At 53.6% G+C, this 23,822-nt stretch overlaps 1 protein-coding gene across 2 annotated transcripts; it reads left to right on the forward strand.

Annotated features, from left to right (window-relative positions):
- The first annotated feature begins 4,950 nt into the window (after nt 1–4,950).
- On the forward strand, nt 4,951–15,811 carry BNIP1 (BCL2 interacting protein 1). Of its 2 annotated transcripts, XM_024576918.3 has the most exons (6): nt 4,951–5,063; nt 6,798–6,890; nt 8,681–8,772; nt 11,776–11,877; nt 12,089–12,207; nt 15,202–15,811. In XM_024576918.3, exons 1-6 carry the CDS (start codon nt 4,980–4,982, stop codon nt 15,396–15,398), a joined length of 687 nt encoding a protein of 228 aa, XP_024432686.1. In that variant the 5' UTR covers nt 4,951–4,979; the 3' UTR covers nt 15,399–15,811. The 2 variants fall into 2 exon arrangements, with proteins under 2 accessions (XP_024432686.1, XP_053783076.1); XM_053927101.2 differs by lacking the exons at nt 4,951–5,063; nt 6,798–6,890 and adding an exon at nt 6,919–7,673.
- The last annotated feature ends 8,011 nt before the right edge of the window (nt 15,812–23,822 follow it).

A 23,822-nucleotide genomic window follows, 5' to 3' on the forward strand; every position in this document is an offset into this window, starting at 1 on the left:
TGTCAAGAATGGATGTGCTTTTCTTTATTCCACACATGTAAAAAATATTTTAGCTGCTAAGATTTAGTTAACTTTCTAAGAGACGAATTCCAGTTGCCTTCAGCAGAAATTATAACAAAAACTTATGTTCCCTTTCTTTATATAGTCTTCCTGAATTTTTGTTTTAAGTATTTTCTAGTTAAGTATGTAACAGAATGTTAGCATCTCTCCAAATCTTGAAACTTGAATTTCGAGGATGCGTTGAATCGCACTCTAGCGCGGAAGCGACAGGCTTCGGCCGGCGTCCTGGTGAAGTCTGTTGTGGAATAGCGTTTCCCACGGAGCCGAGGCCGTGTCCACAACTCTGCACAAAACTCCAGTCTCGTTCTTCCCTTGAACCGTGACAGACAAGTCTCACACAGTGCCGTAATACTTGTGGGTTCTTTTGTAATCTTTGTAATCTTAATAAGGGCATTATGAGTAGATGACTCCATGTTTTTTTACTATTTCAAACACATTGGGGTGTGACCGTGAATGTCCCCGGTCGGGGTGGTGGTTTCGTTTTAAGGAATAAGCACGTTGGGGAGAGACGGCGAAATGTACTACTGAAAGTTTTCTACTCCCGTAGGCCAGTGGGGTTATGTGTTGAAGCATAACCCTCCTGCTTAGTTAAACTGACTGAAGTTGTAGAAATTACACCTAGGGATTGAATTCTGCCAAATTGCCATTTTTGTTTAGAAAAGAGAGATTTGGGGGTAGTGGTGAGGGAACAGAACCTTCAAACTACTTCCAGATAGTGTTTCGGAGGCTTGGTGACCCGCACAGAACATCAGAGTCGGGGGTGTCAGGTGCCAAGTTTGGGTGAACTACGTTTGCCTCCTCGTCACAATGTAAACACGGTGGTGTCAGTAACTGAAGTCTGGGTGGGCGGGCGGGCGGGTGGGACTGACCACTGTGTCCTGCCCTTCGCCCTTTGTTTTTCTCCCAGAACCAAATAACAGAAATGTGTATGTGTGTGTTGTAGCTGCCTTCCTACCGCATTTTTATGACACTGTATTCCACTGCCTGCCTTTTTTACCTCCTGCCCTGGGATTTGTCCTATAACGTAGCATTTGTGGTTAGCAGTCACGTGGAGGCTGACCTCGCATAAGAAGTCACGAGAGAAGAGCGGAAGGGCAAGAATTCAAAGCATTTCTTCACACAATGTGGCAACCTCTCTTGCATAGCTGCGTAGGATCCTCTTTGTCATGCTGTCATATTCTGTCGTTTTGTTCCTCCGTCCCCCCCTCCCCGCCCCACCCCCAACTGGAGCTATGAAACTTTTTAATTGGATTCAGTCTTGTCTTTTGTCTAGAAAGAATTTTATCTTGTTGACGCATGAGCTGTTTAAAAATTATTCTATTAAATGTTGGTTAATAGTTGTGCAGTTTTTCTTTTCCGGAGAAAAGGCAATTCACGCGTTGCCTCTGTTTTCTGTCCCCTTCCAGTCCCTCAGCACTTCTAGTCACAGATCCATCCGTGTATGCAACGTCCTTTGTAATTTAAAATAAAAAAAGATGGAAAGAAAAGGTTTTGACTGGTTCGCCTCGTGTTTTCGCCGTCCTCTGTGGCTTTCCCGTGGCCACCAAGGCAGCCATCCGCGTCTCAGACAACCCCCTGCAAGAAATTCCAGACGGGAGACAGCAGGGAACTATGGAGGAGTTTAGCTGTTACGCAGAAGTATGTATTGATAAGCGTTTGCATTCTTCATAGCTTAGTTTAATTTATACAGTTTAATTTATACTTATTTCTCCTCTTTGATGCTTTGGGCAAGCAAGCTCTCGGAAAGAAATGAAGTATTTTGAGTCTCTTAAGTAAGAATACCTAGAGCCTAAGTCGGGGACCTGAGTGAACCCCGCCGTGGCAGTGTGTACCTTCAGCTAACAAACACACCTGCCCTGTGCCAAGGCTTGTGCCAGCTGCTGGGCTCTGAAGAGATGAGAGACGCCTCCAGGGCCTTCCAGACTGCGGGGGGAGGGACCCGCAGAACAACACAGAGTCGTTACACGGGACGCAGGTGCCTCATCTGCTGGGGTGTGTTAGAGAGGGGCTGACGGCTCGTGCTCCTGATGTCCCCAGGCCCCTGGAGAAGCCCTTTTGGCTTCATTTGAGTGACACGGAGGCTGTCAGGAAGCAAAGTGGACATGGTGTCCAATGAACTAGGTCTGCTTCAGGACTTGACTTCTGGAGACCACGCCTTACAGAAGCCCCCACCACGATGGTCCAGGACCTTGAAGGAGCTGGGTGGGCCAGGTCAGGAAGGCTCTTTGGGAACTAGCCCTTTGGTGAGGGGTGCGCAGTTGGGTGGGTTGCTCACCAACTCGAGAGCTCTGTGGCCACCAGGGAAAACACTAGTTGGGAATTCCTTTAACGTCCCAGCTGGAAAGTTCAGAACAACAAGATGGAGTTAGAAAGTCCTAGAAGGTTGGGGTGGCATTCAGGAAGCCCCTGCTAGGTGCTGTCCCATCAGGGAACTCTGCTGCTGCGCTCAGTGGCCCGGTGAGGTGGATAGTCATCAGACAAGGCTTAGATGAGGGGACTCACCCCACACCCAGCTCATGTGACGTGGAACTCCAATGCAAACTCCAGTCTGCTTGCTGGGCTCAGACCATCCACCCTCACCTCTTAAGCGACCAGGCCCAGGTCCCGGCAGTATTGGGGTGGGTGTCTGTGTAGGAGAGAAATGGAAAACCAGAAGAACTAAAGCCAGCACCTAGCAGATGTAGGAACCAAAAGCTAGTCTCAGCATCAGTGGGTAAAGGCGATGGGAACTAAACAGCATTGGCAGTTTGGGAGTGCGGGTTGCCATATTTCGTACCTATCCCTCAAAGAGGACCTCTAGCTTAGAATTGGGTCATTTTGTTAGAAGGGACTGTATCGAAGGGTGGAGAATAGGGGAGCTGTGTTTTCTTTGATTGCAAAGATGCAGTTGGGGACTGTTGATTACGTAGGGATTTGCAGCGAGAAGCAGAATGTTAAAGGGGCCCAAGGTCACGCGGGCAGATGTGCTGCTTTGCAGACTTTGGGCTTCTTCGCTGTCCTGTACAGGGAACTTCTGTTTGAACAGCCAGGGAAGTTGACCTGAATGATGTGAACCTCCGTTTCTTTATCATCTCAAGAAGGGTGTACCAATAGGGTTAAAGAAAACCCCTACATTCACATGGGGAAAAATAATAGGTGGGAGATGCTGGGGGGAAGGGGGTGTTTAATCCCTAACAGATATTAAAATATATAAAATTATAATAAAAGTGTCATTTTGGCCCTGGCAGGTGTGGCTCAGTGGATTGAGTGCTGGCCTGCGAACCAAAGAGTCGCCAGTTCGATTCCCAGTCAGGACACATGCCTGGTTTGCAGGCCAGGTCCCCAACAAGGGGCACATGAGAGGCAACCACACACTGATGTTTCTCTCCCTCTCTCCTTCCCTCCCCCTCTCTAAAATAAAATCTTGAAAAAAGTGTCACTTTGGTGCATGAATGACTAGACAGGCCAACAAAACAGAAATATATCCAACATAAGAATTTAGGATAGTAAATGTGGCATCCTGAGCCAGCGAGAAAAAGGTGGGTTCTTCAGAAAATAGTGTTGGAACAACCAGGTAGCTGGAAAAAGTCAAGTTGGCTTTTATACCTCACACCATATGCCACCATACTTTTCAAAATGGGTAAAGATCTAAACATTAAAAAAAGAAAAGAAACAATTCCTGTTGCTGGTGGAAGGGCTTCCAAACCTGGATCCCAAATCCAGAAGTCATAAATGAAGACTGATAAATTCTATGTGAAACAAAAATAAAGCAAATATAAAAATTAAAAAATAAACCTTTAAGGCCAAAAACCAAAACACTAAGCCAACTCAAAATTCTATAGACTAAGGAAAGCTCATGGCTAAGGGCTAATCCTAATATAAAAAGAGCTCTTGGACATTGACAGAAAGAAGACCAACAGCAGGATAGAGGGACAAGCAGACAGTAAGTACAAGTAACTCTCAACCTCATTCATGATAAGAGAAATGCAAATCTTAAAATGTTATTTTTCACTTTATCGGATTGGCAAAAACCCCAGTGTTTAACACGCCAGGTTGCCGAGGCCGTGGGAAGCAGGCATTGGTAATGCATGCCGGTGGGAGTGCAAACTCCCACAGATAGAACCTCTGTGGAGAGCGGTTTGGGGGCATGGATCAGAATGCTTAAATGCCCGTGTGCCTGGACCTGGCATTCCATTCTTGCTGGGCAGTGATCGAGCCCCGTGCCGGTTTCCTCGTGTGTAAAATGGGGATAACTCTATTTCATGGGGCTGTTGTGAGAGTTAAGTGAGATTCAGCATTTAGTTCAAAGTGCTTGGCACATAGCAAGTGCTTCCAAAATGTCAGTAAAACATAGTAATAGCGGCCAGCGTGCACTGCGTTCTTCCCGGAGCCACCTTCCCACACTGCGCTGGGGGCTTTTCACGTCTTATATCATTGAATCCTTCAGCCCACCCGGTGAGTACCACCAGGTGGCCTCTGAGGGCACTGAGGCACGGAGACGTGACGTGGGTTCACTGTACTATATGAAACATACAAGAAAACTTAAAGAAATATAAAAATGTGTCAATGCCACCTTCCAGAGACATCCCAATTGGGACTTTTTCTTCCAGTCTCTCCCCGCCCCGTCCCCAGCTCTCAATGCAAAAAATCTGTAATCGTTAGAATGGCTGATCGGCGGAAGATGGGGAGAGCCGGCCGTGAAATCGTTCTTAATATTCCCTCTTCTCTTCCACTCCGTTTTTTTTTTCGGGGGGGGGGGCGGCCACAACAAGAGGCGAGAACGATTTCACCGCGACAAGTGGGGGAAAGTCCCCACGACTCGGCGCCGCCACTCTCGCTGGCCTCAGGCCAGTCTCTAGGGGGCGCTGTAGCAAGACCGGGAGGCGAGAAAACGCGTTTGGACTTGGGCACCGCCGCTGCCCGTAGCCGGCGTCTCAAACATGGCGGCTACCCAAGACGTCCACGTCCGAATCTGCAATCAAGAGATTGTCAAATTCGACCTGGAGGTGAAGGCACTTATTCAGGTACTGGTTCCCACTGCCCTAAACCCGAGCTCCGCTGGTCTCCTGTGAACTTCGCGGTGTCACTCTCGAGCTTTCCCTACTTGGTCTCCCTGTTCGTTGGCCCCGCTATATGGCTGGCTACCATCTCTCTAGCCCCTTTCTGTCCCTTCCCCTTGACCTTTGGCCTTGAGCCTCCAGGTGCCGTTGTCTCGCCCTTTTCCGGGACACCCCTGTGTTCCTCGCCCCTGACCAGGGTTCCCCTTGGTGGCCCCGCTTGGTCCCTCCCATCCATACCCCTGGGTATCGCCTTGCTCTGGACCACCTCATCAGGCACTTGTCACCCTGTTGAGCCCCGCCTTCTGATACGGCGCGCCCCACCGTTCGGTAGTGTTCTGGCGGCATTAGCCCCGCCCCCTGCTGGCCAGCTCCGCCGGGTCTGGTGCCAGGTGGCACCCAAAGTCACCTGGCACGGGAGGGACCTGGTGAAATGAACGTCACCTGGACGTAGCTGTGGTTTTGCAAATGAGGAAATCGAGTGAACCTGCAAGAACTGAACCTGAAGGCAGATAGTGGCAGAACTGGGAGTTAGCCTAGAGAAGGGACTTAGGTCATTGAGGTGCTTTGGCTTACTTAAGCCATTTAAGGGCAGGCGGAAGTAGTGCAATAAACCAATTGGCATAGACAAGAGTTAGGAATGTAGTGATGGTTCCTTAAGTTTAACAAAAATAAACCAAGAGTTTCAAACCTTGGTTTTGGGCAAATCGTTTCCATTTCCAGCAAATGTTATTAAGCATTAGATAAAGATTCAGAGTTTGCAACTCGCTGGGGCAATAAGTGAAGGACAGTAGGCCCCCACGGAAACCAGATGCAAAATAAACCAAATTAGTGGTTTATCAGATGGTGCCAGGGAGTGTGATTTAATGAGGGAGCCAGAGAGCAAGTGAGGAAATGATGCAATCCTTTAAACTTCTTGAACTTTCCTTAGTGCGGTGTTTTGTAGCTTACACGCGGGAGATTTCTAAAATCTAATGGAAAGGGTCGATTATAGCTGGAGTCATTACACTCTCACTGTGTCCCAGCTCCTCGGCCACACGCTTGAGGTACATACTCGGTCTGTGAAGTAGGTAATGTGATGAGGAAACTGAGGCCCAGAGAAATCAAGTGATTGTTTCCCCCCCAAGGTTACACAGCTAATGAATACACAGCCAGAATCTGAATCCACGTAGTCCGGCCCCAGGGCCTGCTCTAAAACCTGGCTCCAATAATTTGGACTGTCCAGAAACATTCTAGAGGTGTCCCTGAACATGTCCGTAAACACTGTGATTTATAATAGATGGTTTGTCAAATCAGATTAAAGTTAACCTTGTCATATGATGCCAGGAATTTAGCACCCCAATTTTCGAAGACCTAAAGTTATTAATGTCCATTTGGGATTTCTATTTTAGTTGGCCCCAGAAGCTACTTTAAAGCTTTCATACTTGCCAGGGTGGGTTTCGTTAAACTTTAGGAACTAATGAGTCAGGGCAGAGTTGTGTTTCTGCTCTCCAGGCTTTTATATTACCCACTCAAACTTAGTCTAGAGAGGGAGGAGAAGCGTGTAAGTAATAATGTGTTTGCTTGTGTTGCAGAGGGAGACAGCACAGATCAGGATGAGCTGCAGTCAGGGGCCAGCCGTGGTTGAGGTCCCTGCGCAGCTGCTACCCCTGTCATTGCGTTGCCTTGAGAAAGGCCCCTCATCTCTTCAATGTCTCCTAGGACACTCGGGACTGTTCAGGACCGCTCAGTGCACTTACCGAACTGAACACTAGAGTGAAAGAGAAGTTTCGAGAGTTGCGGCACAGGATACAGGTGAGCGCGGCAGACCTGGGATCCAGGAGCGGGGCACAGGGGCGGGGCCTGGGTCCTAGGGCTGAGCGCGGCCTGAGAGCTGTCCGGGTTCTTTGGCGAGCGTTTAGACGGCGGGGGTAGCTGCCCTGCCCTGCGGTCCAGGCCGGAACTGGACACTCTGGAGTGCAGAGCGCTGCCGGCTGTGCTTCGTGGATGGCAGGGACACTGCTGTCCGACTTAAAAACTCTGAGGTCACTTGAACCACTTCCTTTTTTCCAGCACTCTCCCCAGCCCGCTCACCCCAGTCCATCACCAGGGTCACCTGGGGTTTTTTTCTTGCTGTCGCTTTGCCCAGCCTCTTCCTTTCTGTTTTTTAGTCACCAGTCACATCGTATGCACATGCAACGTTCCTGTGTATACACAGTCTGTCTGGAAAGAGTCCAGCCAGTGTTAATATAATGAGAATGGTTTGCAGACATCTGTGTAACCTGGCAGCCGCGGTGAGTGGGCTGGAATGCGCATGTGTGAACAATGACGACGTCACTGTACTAGTCAGTGGGGGCAGTAGATGCTGGTGAGTGAGCCTGTGTACTGTGTGGTGTCACATTCAAAATGACTGAGTGAGCAGGGCAACGAATCTGCATTAGATTTTGTGTTCAGCCTGAACATCCCTCCTTGGGAACTATTGGGATGACTCAGAAGGCCGCAGCTACGGGCAGCTGGTGACTGGCAGCTTCATCACGACAATGCATCATGCATCACGTCTGGTGCACAGTTTTCTTGGCGAAACATCAAATCACCCAGGTGACTGAGACCCTCTGCAGCCCAGATTTGGTGCCCTGCAACTTCTGGCTTTTCCCAAAACTAAAATCACCTTTGAGAGGGAAGAGGTTTCAGACTGTCAGTGAGATTCAGGAAAATATGACGGGGCTGCTGATGGCAATTGGGAAAACTGTGTGTGAGGTTCCAAGGTGCCTACTCTGAAGGGGGCTGAGGCGTCATTGTCCTGTGTACAGTGTTTCTTGTATCTTGTGTCTTCTTCAATAAATGCCTGTATTTTTTATATTACATGGCCTGATGTTTTCTGGACAGACCTCGTATGTGCCATCCCCAAAAACACCCGGGGAGAAGTAGGTTGGATAGTGTAGGTGTTTCTGCTGCTGTGCCTTCAGTGAGGATAACGTGGGTGGCAGGGGTCTGCCCATCTCTGCGTGAGTGTTAGGTACCCAGTTTCCCTGCGTGTGCAAACGGAGGATAAAGACTCATGCTTTTCATGTGACATGGCCCCAGATGCCAAGCCAGCAGCTGTTGTTGCTCAACACAGGGAGACAGCCCACTCCAAAGCTGGTAGAAAGACTGGCCGTTGGACCCTCCGAGCAGTGTGCCTGTGTCCTGGGTCTTCCTTCCCAAAGGGGAGTTCGAGGGCACTTTGGGAAACAGGCAGTGTTTGGCATTCCCGTGGTGCCTAAGAGTGGGGTTGGTCTCCGGTTTAGTGCTCTTGTCCCTTTTCCGTTCAGGCCTGCGCTGTGTTGGGAGGCCTCACCGCTCCAGGGCAGCCATGCCCCACTCATAGGCCCTCTGCGCCAGCTGAGTCTCCTCCTCAGTGTGGGGTCTTGGGCTTGTCCTTACTTTCCTGCTGACTCAGCTATGTGTTTAAAAGGATGTTTGCGGTGTGTCACCTGGCATTCCCAGGTGTCCCTCTCGGGGAGGGTTTTCAAGTGCTGGCTCTGACCCGGCTACCAATAGAAGTGCTCTCTGGTTTCTGTATTGGCTTTAAAATCATTTTAATACAGAGCCGTTTTCCCCCGTAGGAGCTTGAGCAGTTGGCTAAAGAGCAAGACAAAGAGTCGGAGAAGCAGGCGCTGCTCCAGGAGGTGGAGAACCACAAAAAGCAGATGCTCAGGTAGGCGGCCTGGCCTCCTGCCAGTGGCCTCCGCTGGCTCACCTGCCCCCTGGGACACTAGTGCCTGGGTTTGCCTTAGAAACCTGGGTTTAGTGACTTAACTGTATCTTTTATACACGGACCGCGTGTTCTCACTAGAGCAGTAATTTCCAAAGAAAAGGGCAAGTAGGAGCTATTGCGTAGGTGGAACTGGGCATAGTTTCACAAAAGCATATTTAATGTTACACTGTATTTTATACTTTTAAAACAAAAAAAATGGTTGCTATTGTAATACAGGACATTTTTTGTAATACAGGACTTTTTTTTTTTTTTTTTTTAGATATTTTAAATTTATTTTTACAGAGATAGGGGAAGGGAGAGAGAAGGAAAGGGAGAGAAACATCACTGTGTGGTTGCCTCTTGCACGCCCCCTACTGGGGACCTAGCCTGCAACCCAGGCATGTGCCCTGACCAGGAATTGAACCAGCGACCTTTTGCTTCGCAGTCTGGCATTCAATCCACTGAGCTACACCAGCCAGAGCAATACAGGACCTTTTTATCTAAGGAGAATTGGTACCAGAAAAAGTCCATTAAAAGCGAACGCATTTAAGATGGACCAGCCCTGACCTGTGTGGTTCAGTTGGTTGGAGTGTTGTCCTATAAACCAAAATGTCATGAGTTCAATTCCTGGTCAGGGCACATGCGTGGGTTGTGGGTTCAGTCCCTGGTCAAGGGGGTGTATAAGAGGCAACCGATCGATGTTTCTCATGTTGATGTTTCTCTCCCTCTCTCTCTCCCTCCCTTCCCCTCTCTCTAAAATCAATGAGCATGTCCTCAGGTGAGGATTAAAAAAAATAATAATAATTTTTTTTTAAAAAGATGGACCAAAATTGAGAAAATTTTGAATGGGATTTTATCTTAAAAAGTGAAACCAGAAAATGTACCTAAGCTTATGTTCTACAAAATTGAGGTTATTGTGGCTATGGGCTAATACTTGATTGCGTAATTGAAAGTCTGTGCCATTTCTTGGCATTGAACTGGGGGGCTTTTCCAATGAAATTGTCTAGCGGCATGAAATCATACCTGTCCCTTTGCGCCTGTCCCTTCACATTTGACTTTTGCACCATAATCATAGGAGGGTTTTTATTACAACGCTGTCTGCGGGCTCCGTCACCTTTCCCAGTCCTCTGGTTGGGTGCCGGATCATTCCCTTTTAAAGCCCCTGCTGGGCCACCCTCCCCCGGGCCTTCTCTTCATCCTCATTAGTTGTCGAACTCGGCCACATCCATGCTTGTTTGTGGCTTTGCTTCTGGTTCGAGTGATGCTCCAGCATCTTCCCGGCTGACGGCAGCTGTGTTTGTAACGCCCACCAATCAGGAGGAGGCGGGCTGACAAAGGTGTGGGCATGCTGGAGGCTAGTGCAAGCTGGGAGAGACATGTGTACGCCACCAGTGTTAAAGTGCTCAGTGATACTTTGTGTATCAAAGTATGAGGACTTTCGCTTCCCAAGGCCACCAAGGGCGCTGCGATTGTAAACACTGAGTAAGGAGGACCCCTGCTCTGAAGTGCAGCACGTGATGCCGGACAAAGCCAGCTCAGCGTGGGTTTAAGGCTGGGAATGGCCATTTGTGCCGTGGAGCTCGAGGGCAGAGCAGGGAAGGGCGTGAGTCAAGGCTTCGGCGAGCGTGTGTGGAAGCAGTGGCCGTGCTCACTGGGCCGCGCGCTGTCACACTGCACAGTAAGCAGCATGGGCTCGCTTTCCTTCCTTCCGCTGAGTGTGAGCCCCCACTGTGCAAGGCCCAGCAGACCTGCCTTGATAACAGCAGGAACATGTCACTGATTCTTTTTATTTTTTTATTTTAAAGATTTTATTTATTAATTTTTAGAGAGAGGGGAATGGAGCGAGAAAGGAGAGAAGCATGGATAGGTTGCCCGCTCACATGCCACCAAGTGGGGAACAAACTTGCAACCCAGGCGTGTGCCCTGACTGGGAATCGAACCGGCAACCTTTCGGTTCACAGGCCAGCTCTCAATCCAGTGAGATGCCCCAGCCAGGGCATTACTGATTTCTTTTTAAATATCAGGTGCGAAACGGCATGGCGGCCGCCGTTCAGGTGCAAGGGGCTTGTCTGCGGACTCTCGCCCTTGGGGCGCAGGCAGAAAGCCGCCCTGTCAGCTCGTGTACCCTCTGCATACTCTCTGCTTGACGTGCAATGTTGGGGGGTCGGCACAGTTGACGTGAGCCCGCTGCACCCGAGTTCCAGAGCGGGAGCTCCTTTCTGGGCGGGGCCCCTTCCCTCTTTCTAGGCCGTCACCAAAGGCTGCCCTGCTACTCCGGGCTGCTGCTCTGCTCCCCAAATCGGCACAGGCCCTCCCGGGGTGCAGAAGGAAGGCGTGTAAATGAATCAGGTCACGGTGGGCCCCGCTGGGTCAGTGTGTTTGCGTCATCTGTGACCTGCCTGTGGTGCGGACAGAGCCGCAGACCGTGAAGAAATATTGAGGAAAACTGCCTTTTCGTGATTTTCCTACTTCTTACAACATATACCAACTGAACGGCTCGTGGGTCTGAGACTGCTGCGGTCGGCCCTGGCGATGCAGATGTGGGCAGGGGCCGGCGCTCGAGGAGCAGAGCCAAGTGGTGCCCAGGGCAGAGCAGCGGAGTGGGAGAGCGAGCTGGACAGCGCGGGCCCCGTGTCCTCAGCAGAGGGCTCTGGAGGGTACCCTGAGATTGGGAGCCCTGCGGGCTGTAAACAGGGCCGCCCCAGGGCCGGGCTGCTCCCTCGGGCTGCATGGGGCTCAGAGACAGTGGTGGGCAGTAGGAGAACATCCTGGAGGTGGCCAGGGTCCAGGCGAGATATGCCGGGGCAGCCAATGGGAGGAAGCGGAGGGGGTGGGTGTGGACTCCGTGGGCCACCCCATGCCCTTCCCCATCGCTCCCCGTGGAAGGAAGACCTGCTGGGACTTGAACTGTCTGTCAGCTGGGCGGAGTCAGCAGAAACTCACGCGTGCCCCTTCTGATTCCAGCAATCAGACGTCCTGGAGGAAAGCGAATCTCACTTGCAAAATGGCAATCGACAATCTAGAGAAAGCAGAACTTCTCCAGGGAGGAGACCCCTTGAGGCAAAGGTAACTGTCTTTGTTCCAGAAGGCAGCGCCGTGGACGTCCCTCCGCGCAGTCTGTCAGAGTGTGGGCTCAGCACACCCTTGTCAGCACTGACCGTGGACATTTAAGAGACCTGTTGATGGGAGAGGTGAAAGCACGGGGTCTCCTTTGCACGTGGGACTTTCCTGCAGCTGGGCTTGCGTTAACACTCCCCCTCCTGCTCCGGACTTCTAGGAAAACCACCAAGGAGAGCCTGGCCCAGACGTCCAGCAGCATCACAGAGAGCCTCATGGGGATCAGCAGGGTGATGTCCCAGCAGGTGCAGCAGAGCGAGGAGGCCATGCAGACGCTAGGTAACGTGGGCGGGAGCAGGACGCTTCCCCCTGGGGGCGCTGCTGCAGAGCCCCTGGCCCGCACCTGCCCCAGGCCCCTCCGCCTCTGCCTCCTGCGCAGCTTCCTGACTTGTGTGGCATCTCACTTCTGTGGCGTCTGGTTTTCCCCAGAGCGAGACAGTGCTGCTCTTGCTGCTCCCCAGTTTCTGCAGCTGCGCACCCCCATTGGACGGTTTCCCCACAGTCGCACTCCCAGGGGCTTGTGGGCAAAGTGAGAGATCTACAGTGTGGGTGGCAGCCAGCAGGGGGTAGGGGGGCTGGTGCAGGGGTCTGTTCTTCACCGAGGGCTCTCAGGACCAGCAGGCTGCTGTCTGGGACCCGTTGCCTAGGGAGATCAGCGGGCCGGCTGTCTGCTAGGACGTGGGCTCACAGTCACACACCCCGGTGCGGTGTTTACTGTGAGCTCCCTTTAAAAGGAGCCGTCAGAGGGCACAGAGGAAGCTGCTTGGGGCTGTCCGGTTCTCCCCAGAGCTTTCCCATGGCGTCTGCCTGGGGACGCAGAAGAGAGTCGGTCCCCTCCAGGGCCCTCTGCGTGGGAAACAGAAGACGAGGTTTTGCTCCTTGAGACGCTTTTGGAAGATTTCATACATAGACAAAAGTAGGGAGCATGGTACATGAACCCCACAAATCTGGCACCCAGCTTCAGCAGTTGTCAGCTCAAGGCCAATCTTGTGTCGGCTCCGTCCTCACTGTGTCCATCTGGATATGTGGAGGCAGACCCTAGGCATCAAAACCGCCTCCCTGTGTCTCTCTAAAAGACTCCTGAAACAAAAACAAAGAAGAAAACCGAAACCACAGTACCATTACCACCCGACAAAGTACCTGTGGTTTTGACCCACGTTTTTTTTTCTTCACTGCACCGTGCAGACAGGCAGAAGCAGAAGGAAAGCCAGCAGCTCGTCCCCAAGGTCACTCCCTGTGTTTGAAACTTATCTGGGCTTTTAGGCTCAGAACCAGCCGGTCACTCGTCTAAGCGTGCGCTGCGGCACGGACTGAGCCTGGGAGAGGCCTTGGGAACGTGGGAAAGGGACACATCTGGCCTTTGAGTCAGGCTTTTCTGCTCTGATGCAGGCGACAGCCAGCCTTCCCGGCACATGTGTCAGAGCAGACAGTGTATTTCGGGGTAGACAGGGAACACAGATGCTGAGGATTTCTGGGGTGTTGAGGGCTGTTCTTGGGGCACCTTTTGTAGGAGAGATAGCTGTTGAAAAATAAGAATGTGGTTCTCAATCTTTCTTTATGGCTCATGAATTCAGCTTGATTTAAAAGCTGGTGAGAGCCACAATTTTTTTTTGAAAAAGCCTATTGGGGATACAATGTCTGGACTGCGCTGGAGAGGGTGGCGAGGGGACAGGATTGCTGGGGAGTCGGTGGTGCTGGCGTAGGGGTGACGGGCACGTGGTATTACTTCACGATGCTATTCCGTCTGCTCTTGTGGTGCTTTAAGCGCCCTGTAGGGAACGCTGACAGAGAAGGGCCTGTTCGGCTTGTGCTCGACAGGTTTTTACATAGGTGTTTGAAACACGGAGGCCTGGAGGCAGAGGGCCCAGGGGGAGCTTTCCTAGTCAGCCTTTGTTTCTTCCCCAGGTCTGCTTTTGCAAAGTGCTTCTCTGTTTCTTCTAGCAGTTTCTTTTGTTTGCTTATCATTGTGTGGGAAGGTAGTCCAAGCTAGGAGGCTCAGGAGGAGTCTGCTGGGCCGCCGTGTCCGAAAGAAACCGCGTGAGCCACGAAGGAGGCACATCAGACACAGGGAAACGGCGCACGAGGTTGACTTCAACGATGCATTTTCTTTAACCCGTTGCATGTCAGATATTGCCACTGCAGTATGCGGTTACCAGGGAGACTCATCGAGGTATTCCACCCACCGTAGTTCTTCACACCGGGTCTTTGGGGCCGTGTGGACATCTCACACGCAGACACACTGCAGTCCGGCTTGGCCACGTCTCACACGCGCAGGCACCCCAAGTGTCTGGTGACCGCTCTGTGGGAATGCACGGCCCTAGGCGGTCCGAGAGGGAAACAGGCAGCCACCCCCTGACCACATCCTGGCCCCTGACCCCCAGGTGTACTCCCCAGAGGTCGCCATGGTTACCAGTGCCTCTTATGTCCTCCCAAGGTCTCCCAGCACGCACGGCACACGCATCTGACTGCTGTCCGTGTCCCCTCTCACCGAGATGGACACACTCCCGCACGCGCTCCCGCCTTGCCGTTCCACGAAACACGTTGCTCTTTCTGGGTACCCCGACAGCGGCTTGTTTTACTTTATGGGAGAATCTCGCCAGGTAGACCCCCTTGCCCGGGGTCGGGCCCAGAGACCCACACTCAGAAGTGAAGTGGACGCCTGGGCACAGTGGGCCCTGAGGGACATGTGCCTCCTCGTAGGTTTCACACAGCGTCCAGCGCGCAGGTGCCCCGTCTTTAAAGCTGCAACCAGTCCCGGACTGAAGGGCGTGCCTGTGGGAGGGCGTGTGGCAGGGCCCAGCCCAGCCTCTCACGATCCCTCGGAGAGCAGACCTAGCAGCCAGGGGTCCTTCCTGGTGCCTCTGTCCCCACACAGCCCTCACACGGCCGGTCCACGGTCGCCCGGATTGGTCTTGTGGCTGGCGGTTCTCAGCAGCGCCTGCCTGCTTCAGAAAGCTGAGGTTGGTGGTGAGGAAGAACCTTTTTCTGCCCTTTTCCCTGGTGGTGTCCACTGTGGGGGACTCCGAGTTATGGCCCTATGGCATTGTATGTAAACAGACTACATCCCTCCCTGAGCTGGATGGGACTAGGGAAGTGCCTTTGCTTGTTCTGTCCTTGTTGCCACACCTCTGACGGTCTTTGTTCGCAGCCTCGGCTCCTGGGCAGGGAGCCTGCTTCAGCGCCCGGTGTTTCTGGGGGCCCGGCCTGCGGAGCCGGCTCTGCGCCGTCTGCTCTGCGGTTTCTGAGTCGGGCCCCCTCCCTCTTGTGTTTCAGTCAACTCTTCTCGGACTATCCTGGATGCCAATGAGGAGTTCAAGTCCATGTCGGGGACCATCCAGCTGGGACGGAAGCTCATCACAAAATACAATCGCCGAGAACTGACAGACAAACTTCTTATTTTCCTTGCTCTGGCCCTTTTTCTTGCGACGGTTCTCTATATTATAAAAAAGCGGCTCTTCCCGTTTTTGTAGGGTCTGAGAGCCGCCGGTGTGTGCCTTCTAAGCTCCAGTGTCGGGATCCGGCCATGCTCCTGAAGTCTGGCCTGGGCTGCCCACCAACCCACCCGCCCCAGGCGCTTCCAGTTGCTCAGCAGGTCGATGGAGACAGTCCCCAGGCTTTTGCCCATGGCTACCTTGAAAGGGCAAGCAGAGCAAACGGAGGCCTGTCATCAGGGTGCCTATGGGACACAGGGCCTCCAGGAGCCAGCGCACACTTCGAGGGCGGCTACGCGGGGCACTCAGAGGCCACCCTCTGGGCTTTGGTGTCCCCCCTCCGCCTCTCCCGCTGTTGCCGTCATGCCAGATCTGGTGGAGGGAAGGGACATGGCGGGGGAGAAGGATGATGAAAACTTGTGTCCATTCCTTGAATAAACTTGACTCTATTTAACAGAGTGAAGTGTGTTTGGTTTTACGAGGTGTCTCTCCAGGAATTTGCTCCTGTGTTCGACGTCCGGATTTCTAGGACGTGAACGTCAATCATTTATTTGCTCATCCAACAGAGCCGTGTGACGCCACAGCCACACGCGGTGGGTCCCAGACACGGTTGACTGTCGCAGATACATTGACAAAGGAACTACGGCCCCTCCCTCAAGGAGCAAGAAGAACGAGACCCCACAGGCTGCAGCCCCGCTGGAGGTGCTCACCTAGCACCTGAGGAGGCTGAGGCAGACAGCCTTCTCGTTCCTCACCCAGCAGCCTGGCTGGGGGCTGTGGCGTCACCGGGGCTGGCCCACACCTTTCTCTTTGAGGTCCAGAGCTAAATATAACCAAGGAGAGCGAAGCTAGTGATAAGTGGGGGCCTGTCTGGGCCCGAGTCCTGTTGGGGCCAAGGGGATGGGGCCCTGGCTGGGCCAGGCTGGAGATGCTAGTGTCTCTCTGTGCCGTGGGCCGGGCTCACCTCGCACGTGAGTCTCAGCCTCCCCCACTATTTTATAGCCCCGGGGGCCCTGGGAAGGGTAATGTGGAGGCAGAGGGGAAAGTGGGCTTGGAGACTTGGTCCTGAGCCTTTGCCCTTCTGCTAATGGACCACATGGTTCTGGGCAAGTGACCTTACGTCACTAAGCCTCGATTTCCCTGCCTTTGTGCCATGGGGCCATCGTTCCTAGAGACACTTGCTGTTGATTTGAGAATCAAACGAGAATGTAAGTAGCGAGTGCGGCTTCCGTGTGACTGAGCAAATGCAGAGCTCTGGGCCCCGAGGCCCTGCGGAGCTGGCTGGGGCATCCCAACTTCTGTTTGGGTCTGTTAGAGCCACGGGGCCACGGTCAAGGCCTCTGGTCTGAAGTACCAGCCCCATCTGAAGTGATGGGGCTGAGCCATGGGGCTGGCCGCACACTGCAGACTTGCCAGTTTGATAGGGGCTCTGAGTCAAAGTGTGTGTATGCGTTCACACTCTCTATATCACCCTGAAACAGTGTCTGCCCCCAAAGATGCTGGGTGCAAATTGGGCCCGTGTGCGTCTTAGGTATGGTCCCGAGGAAGCTGAGAATGAGGCGCAGATGGAAATCTGCTCCCGCTCGCGTTCCAGCTGTACGGGCAGCAGGTGGATGCTATCAAGCCAGGATTTTCTTGTCTTCACATTTTCCTCTACTCCGCCCCGCTGATTGCCAACATCCTCCTCACGATCCGGAAGTGTGTGGGCTCTGTGCTCCGGAAAATTCTCCCTCCGACGCTTTATTCCTCTTTTACTCGCCTTCTGAAAATAGTGTTGAATTTGCCGCATTTTGAAATGCCATTGATGACCTTTATCTCACAACCCCACTCAGCCACCGGGGTTAAAAGTCCCCGAGGGCTGGCTGTGCAGGAAGTGGCTGGCTCCACGTTCCACCAGAAGGGGGCACTGTTCACATTCGCTCCTTGGACTTGGCTGGTGGATGACTAACCCTGTCAGTCCGTGTGAAATGCTCTTGGAGATTTTTTTTAAAAAAAAACAGATACCAGGTTTGGAAAATCACGTGTACAAAGCTTACTTACGTATCTTGTTTTTGGAAGACATTTCATAGAAGCACTTTAATTTTTCACTGTTAAACTGTAAGGCAAGCTGGCATTCTACCTTTTTAATTAGCCAACAGTCAAGGAATTCAGACTAGAGAGCCAACCAGAGGTCTTCCTTCCATTCAGGTATTTACACAGCACCGGCCTTGTGCCAGGCACTGCGTCAGGGAACCCCAGTGAATAAGACACAGATCCCCCGTCGCGGGGAACTCAGAGGGAGGGCCAGGTGGAAGGTAAACAGTTAACACACCAAATCAGCCACTCCCTGTGTTAGAAAATGAGTGTGGGGGAAAGCGGAGCAGGCTCATTGAGGTCTGGGGTGCAGGCCTGATTGTGAGTAGGGTGGTCAGCGTTGGCTCATTGAGGAGGGAAGGTTTGAGCAAAGGCTTGGCGGGGTGGGGGGGAGGTGGGCAGGAACACGCCTCGCTCACACGCACAGTCAAACGGGCAGCCGGGGAAGAGGGTTCCGCACAGGCCAGCCAGAGCAAAGGCCTGTGGAGGACGCACCTCCGATACTGTGATAGAAAAGAAGAGGAAATCTGTGTTTGGTCTCGGTCCTGATTCTGGCACAGAGCTCCCAAAGCCCTTGGAATTTCCTGTGAGGACACTGAGAAATACGTCTTTTGTTATGTTAATGAGGTGACTTTTGGACCCTCCCCCAGGATGGGGGCCGGTTGCCCGAGAAGCTGTTCTTGTGAATAGAGGGTTGGAGCTTTCACTTCGGACCCCCACCTCTGGGCAGGGGAGGGGGGCACTGGGGGTGGAATTCAGTCACGGTGGCCAGTGATGACGAGGCCTCCATAGAGCCCCAAAAGGACAGGTTCCGAGAGCTGCTGGGGAGAGTGTGAGGAGAGTGCCCGGTGAGCGCCTGCAAGCCTCGCTCCCCTTCCCCACACCTTGCCCTTCGCACTGGTCCACCTGGCTGCTCCGGAGTTACAGGCTTTGTGACCACTGGCGACCTAGCCAGCCGTGGGAGCCTCCCACCTATAGCCTGCTGGTCGGAGGCACAGGGCACGGCCCGGACCCGAGACTGGCATCTGAAGTGGAGGGCAGGGCCAGTCTCAGGGGACTGACCCTTCAACCTGTGGGATCAGACGCTCTCCAGGTGGCTGGTGCCTGAATTGAGTGGAATCGCAGGACACCCAGCTGGTGTCTGAGACCTGCTTGGTGATGTGGGGAAAGGCCACCGTGCCATCTGGGTCTGGAAGCTGAGCACGCCCGGCTTACTGGGGGAGTAGCAAGGAAGCCAGCAGGTCTAGATCAGAGTGTGGGGTGGGGTGGGGACCCGAGAGGTCAGAGATAGTGGGGGACAGAACCATGAAAGGCCATGTAGGAAGGAATGGCCTTGTACTCTGAGAGACCCAAGGAGCCTGCGAGGGCTTTGAGCAGAGGCGTGGCTTGACATGATGTAGGGTTAACAACAGGGGCAGGGAAAGGGGACAAGGGCAGAGCAGAGACACCGGTTAGGAGGACAATTGCCTCGTCCCATCCAGGGGGCAGGTGATGGTGGCTTGCACCTGGCTGATAGCAATAGACACAGAGACACGTCATCATGTTCTGGGTATTATTTTGAAGGTAACACTAAGCGGATAGGGTTTCTGGAAGGAATGGATATCATTCCTGAAGAAATGAGAGCAACACATGAGATTTTGGGCTTAAGCAACCAAAGGAGAAAGAAGATCGGGAGTTGGGTTTTGGACACGTGGGGTTTGGGATATCTGTTAGACGTCCACTTCGAGGGGACAGGTAGGCAGGTGGCTGTGCCAGTCTGCAGTCTGGGAGACCAGTCAGGGCAAGAGGTGTAAGTTGGGAAGTCTCTGGCCTGTAGAACTCAAAGTCCTGAGGTTGGAGGGGACCGCCCAGAGATTTGAGTAGAGATAGGGACAAAGTAAGAACCAAGAGAGAAGAGGAGCTGGCCAACAGGACAGAGGGGGTGGCCAGGGCCCGAGGAGGCGCCCTGACTTCAACTTCTTGAGGAGCCTCACTGTTTTTTTAATCCCTGCAACAAGAGATCTTCTTACCTTCAAGAATCTGTATTTTTCATCGTCATCTTCCTCATTGTCATCATCACTGCTTTCGTCATCAAAAGTGGATGGCATATGAGCAGAGTGGAGTTTGGGACACCTTTGACAATCGATTCGGAGTCACTGTCGGCCACGACCTGTGTCAAGTGCTGTGGCAAGACTGAGGAAGGGGGTGTAACGGGAACGCCCGTAGGGGGGGCCCTGAATGGCCACAGCCACAAGTCCAGACACTTGGGCAAGGACTCCGTCTGGGTGGGACCCATCTGCCCGCTGTGGGCTGTAAGAACTCGGAGCTCCGACCACCCTCACTTGAACTTGGCTGTCCTGGGGGTCACGCTTGAGCCCTGCCAGACTTCCACTCTGCTGTACACAGGCCGCCACTGCAGCCACCTGGCTTGAGACTGATGCCCACCTCTCCACCCGCAGACCCCGTCAGTGACCAGGACTTCACACTGGATAGTCCCTTTGCTCACTTCTGTCATATAACACCTCCCCCCCCTTAGTGTGTAACCTGCATGTGCCTCTACGGGCTTACTGGAGGGTCTCCCAAACACACCTGGCCTCGTGGGAAGACACAGACATGTGTGACTCCTTCCAGGGACGCTCCCTTGCCCGTGACAATAGTAGCCGACTTCCCACTGCATGTTCGGCACCTGGAGACCACAGAGAAATGTGCGGCCCCGCCCTTCAGAACAGCGCAGGGGACAGAGGAGCCTCTGTCTTGCTGCCACAGAGGATCTGGAGGAAGAGCGTTCCTCTGGGACAGGACACGGCAGTGTTTGCTTCCCCTCGAGCCACGGCCGTCTCTTCTCTTCACTGCCTGGCTCCTGGGCCCGGCTCCGTTCCCTCACCTCCCACGCCCCGTCCACTTCAATCTGCCTTCTGCCACCATCACTGTCCCTGAGACAAGTCTTGCCCAGGTCTTCGGTGACCTCCAGGCTGCCCACTTGGAAGACGTTTCCCCCACCTTCCTTATCTCTCAGCAGTTGCGGGCCCTGCTGGCCACCGACAGGTTCTTCCTGGAGACCTGTGACAACAACACTCTCTCATTTGTCTCTTGCTCCACCAACAACTCCGGTGCTCACTCTGCCTTCTCCTACTCAGCACTCAACACCGGCTACCATAGATCTTCCCTCTTCTCCCCTGTGGAGTCTCTCAAGGGCAAGGCCACCCATGTTCCCACCGCTTTAACCTCTAGGGGGTCAGCATCCATAGTTCCGAAGTGGGGTGTCCACTGCAGACCCCTCCCCACCTCCATTCCGATGTCTGATTCTCCTGCCCCGCATGTCCCCGGCACCCCCTCCACCCACGCACAGCAGAGGGGAGCTGGTTTTCTTCCCCTTTTCCCTTCACTAAGCCCCTCTCCTTGACATCTCCTCCCACTGCCCCCGAAGGTGAGACTTCAACAGGCACAGGTCAACAGCGTTCTGAAAAGAAGGTGTCCGTACTTTGCTTTGATGATGTGGCAGATGACTCGGTTTGGTTTGGTTGGAGATGCTTCTAAGGAGAAAAAAGACAGTAAAATAGGCTCTGTTCTCTTCCTTGGCTCCTGATGGGCTCCCTGGGGCCCTGCCTGAGGGTTGCCCAGGCTGCGTGTCTTCCCCGAGCAAGGGCAGAGTAAAAATAGCTGGGGGCTAATCTAAGAGATACCAGATACGAGTCTCCACCACGCTGTCAGGAATGAAGGCTGGGGTGAGGGGAGGGCCGGGTGTTATCAACCCCTGCCCTCAGTCCTCAGCAGCCAAGCCCCGGGGCCTGGGGTATCGGTCCACTTGCATTTTCAATGGGCCGCAGTGCACAGTGGTCAAAATGCGGCCTTTGGTGGCAGAGAGGCCAGGGTTCCAATTGTACCCTTCCTGGCCATCTGCCCCTGGGCAGGGCTCCTCCGTTGCTTCCTCATCTGGAACACAGGGACAGCCAATGGCATTGACCTCCTGGGGGTGCTGGGAGGATTCAAGGGCAGAACTCACGCCTGGAGCTCCCACGGGGGGCTCTTGCAGAGAGCATGGCAAGAGAAGGCTCATTGTCTGACTCTGGTCACAGTGATGCTGGAGGGCAGCTGGGGGAAAGGAACCAGCAACCGCGGAGGTGCGGGTGAGGAGCATTGGCGAGGGTGCTGGGGCCCAGGGGGCCAAGGTGTGAACAGAGACCTGGGTGCCCGGCTGACCCACCAGAGTGGTTTCCGGGGGTGGAGGGCAGAAGGCAGCTGGCAAAGGCAGGTGGTGAATATGGACCATTCCATCATGAGGTTTGGCCACGGCGGGCAGGAGAGAGAGAGACTGGTAGAGAGGGGGATGCTGAGAAAGGACACTTAGATCTTGCAAGGCAATAAAAAGGATTTACTGAGCAAGACCATACCGTGGTTCCTCAAAAAAAAAAAAATTAAGCATAGAATTGTGTATGATCCAGCAACCCCCCTTCTGGGTATGTCCCCGAAGGGACTGAAAGCGGGGGCTCAGGTATTTGCACCCCCGTGTTCAGAGCGAGGACTCATCCGGGTCGGGAGAGATGGCAAACGTCTTCCCTCTGGAAAATGGATTTGCATAGGAAGGTGAGCTCTCGGGGGGAATATTTCCAGCCATCTTTCAGTCACTCTGCTCACGTTACCCAGCGTCACCCTGACTTCAAACGCCTCTGTGCAGAAGCACAGGCGTGGCCATCGCTCCTCTCAGGAACAAGCGCGGACGTGTAATCCCAGGGCCCTCCAGGAATGTGGCGGCAACTGACCGAGTCATTAACCATTTTCTAGACCCCAAACCTGGAAAGCAGGGGGCAGACACACCCTCGAGCAGATAACGTTAGCAGCCCAGGATTTGACCAACCCTCCCGCCAAAACATACCCAGTCCCTCCGACTTGGAAGACCCCCCCTCGCAGGTCAGTGTACCACCTGTACGTTTCAGCGTGCCCACAGGTGCTTTCTCTCTGTGGCATTTTCCGGGGATGGGACTGGTAGGAAGAGCTGTGAGCAGTGTGAGTGAGGGTGCCCCTGGCTCACCTGGGGTCCTTCTCTCCTTTCTGTAGGGATGGGGGCGTGGGTCTAGCTCAGGACAGAGGAGGAGACTTGGCTGTGTTAGGGGCGGTCTGGGAGAAGGGCCCGCACTCCCTGCCCTTGAGCAGGGAAGCAATGTCCCTCAGCCCTTGGTTGAGAGGCAAACGTCCTGTAGTGGACGTCTGCCATGTCTGCCTGCCCCGCACCCCTTCTCCTTCATCTGGGAATAGCGCCCCGCCCCGTTTCTGCGGGGAGCCACCCTGCCCCACCCCATCCACATGACGAGGGTGGAGCTGACCCAACTGCAGCACCAGGGCTGGAGATATGACCCAGACAGTCAGGGCCAGAGTGACCTGCGCGCTGGTTTGTTCCCACGGCCAAAGCCAGGCCACTGCGCGCGAGTCGGGCCTGGGATGCCTGCTGCCTTTCTTTGGGAGGGAGCATTCTCTTTGTCTGGGGTCGGTAACCTCGGAGGAAAGGGTCCTGGTGCTGCTGGGGAGCTGTCTTCGTGGTGGCAGGGGGCTGCCCAAGAGGAGAGCTGAGAGACAGAGGAACAAAGAGGCAGCTTGTTTTGAGTCTCTGGATCCAACCATGCCTGAAATTAGATCTATCTCTGGTTTTCCAATTTCGGTCAGCCCAAAATTAACTTTTTTCCCTTTGGTTTCCATTACCTGCAACCCAAAGTGTCCTTACCAGCGCAGCCCCTGTGTATTGAGGAGGAGATACTAAGAGGGAGGGACCTGGCAAGCCAGCCCCCTGCCCCAAGCAGGCTTCTGGAGAAGAGCCCACCACGTCAGTATGGCCAACAACGGAACCGCTTCCGTCCCAACCTCACCCTGCAAAGGTCCCAGGTCCCCATGTGGGTGGCGGGCCCTCGTGACTTCGTTTTACCTTCGCCACCAGTTGTCCAGTGGACTGTGACCTGGCCTTGCCCCGAGCCGGGAGTAGTAGCATTGCCCCAAAGTCTGGGATCTGACCCTTCTCAGCAGGCAGTCAGCCTGACCCTGGGCTTCAGCACGGGGCTCTGCCCCGAGACCAGGCCCCACCTGAGCACAGCGGCGGGGGTGCGGATGAGGGATGCCTGCTGAAACCCGACCAGTGACCAGGAGCAAAGAAGCTGAGGGTCAGAACCTCTGCCAACCTCAGTGTGCCCTGTTTGATGCAGCTCATGATGGGGTGGAGACAGTGGCAGCCTTCCCCAGAGGCTTGTGGGTTCTCTAGGGACGTCATTCGGCGTGAGGACAGATTGGGAGAGAAACAAACTACCTTTGTTTTTCATTTTGTTTTATTTGTGGACAATTAGACCATCTATATGGAAAAGTCCATGAGTCTATTATTATCATCATCATCATCATCATCATCATCATCATCACTGAGCAGGGTTTCTG

The sequence above is a fragment of the Desmodus rotundus genome, chromosome 6 (assembly GCF_022682495.2).
Source record: "Desmodus rotundus isolate HL8 chromosome 6, HLdesRot8A.1, whole genome shotgun sequence".
In the NCBI taxonomy this organism is placed as follows: domain Eukaryota; kingdom Metazoa; phylum Chordata; class Mammalia; order Chiroptera; family Phyllostomidae; genus Desmodus; species Desmodus rotundus.

What these genes read in the sequence shown, in the direction of transcription:
- BNIP1 (XM_024576918.3), top strand. Translation starts at nt 4,980, where the DNA reads ATGGCGGCTACCCAAGACGTCCACGTCCGAATCTGCAATCAAGAGATT. An exon ending in AGGTGAAGGCACTTATTCAG is followed by an intron (nt 5,064 to 6,797) that starts GTACTGGTTCCC and finishes AATGTCTCCTAG; the next exon opens with GACACTCGGGACTGTTCAGG. An exon ending in AGTTGCGGCACAGGATACAG is followed by an intron (nt 6,891 to 8,680) that starts GTGAGCGCGGCA and finishes TTTCCCCCGTAG; the next exon opens with GAGCTTGAGCAGTTGGCTAA.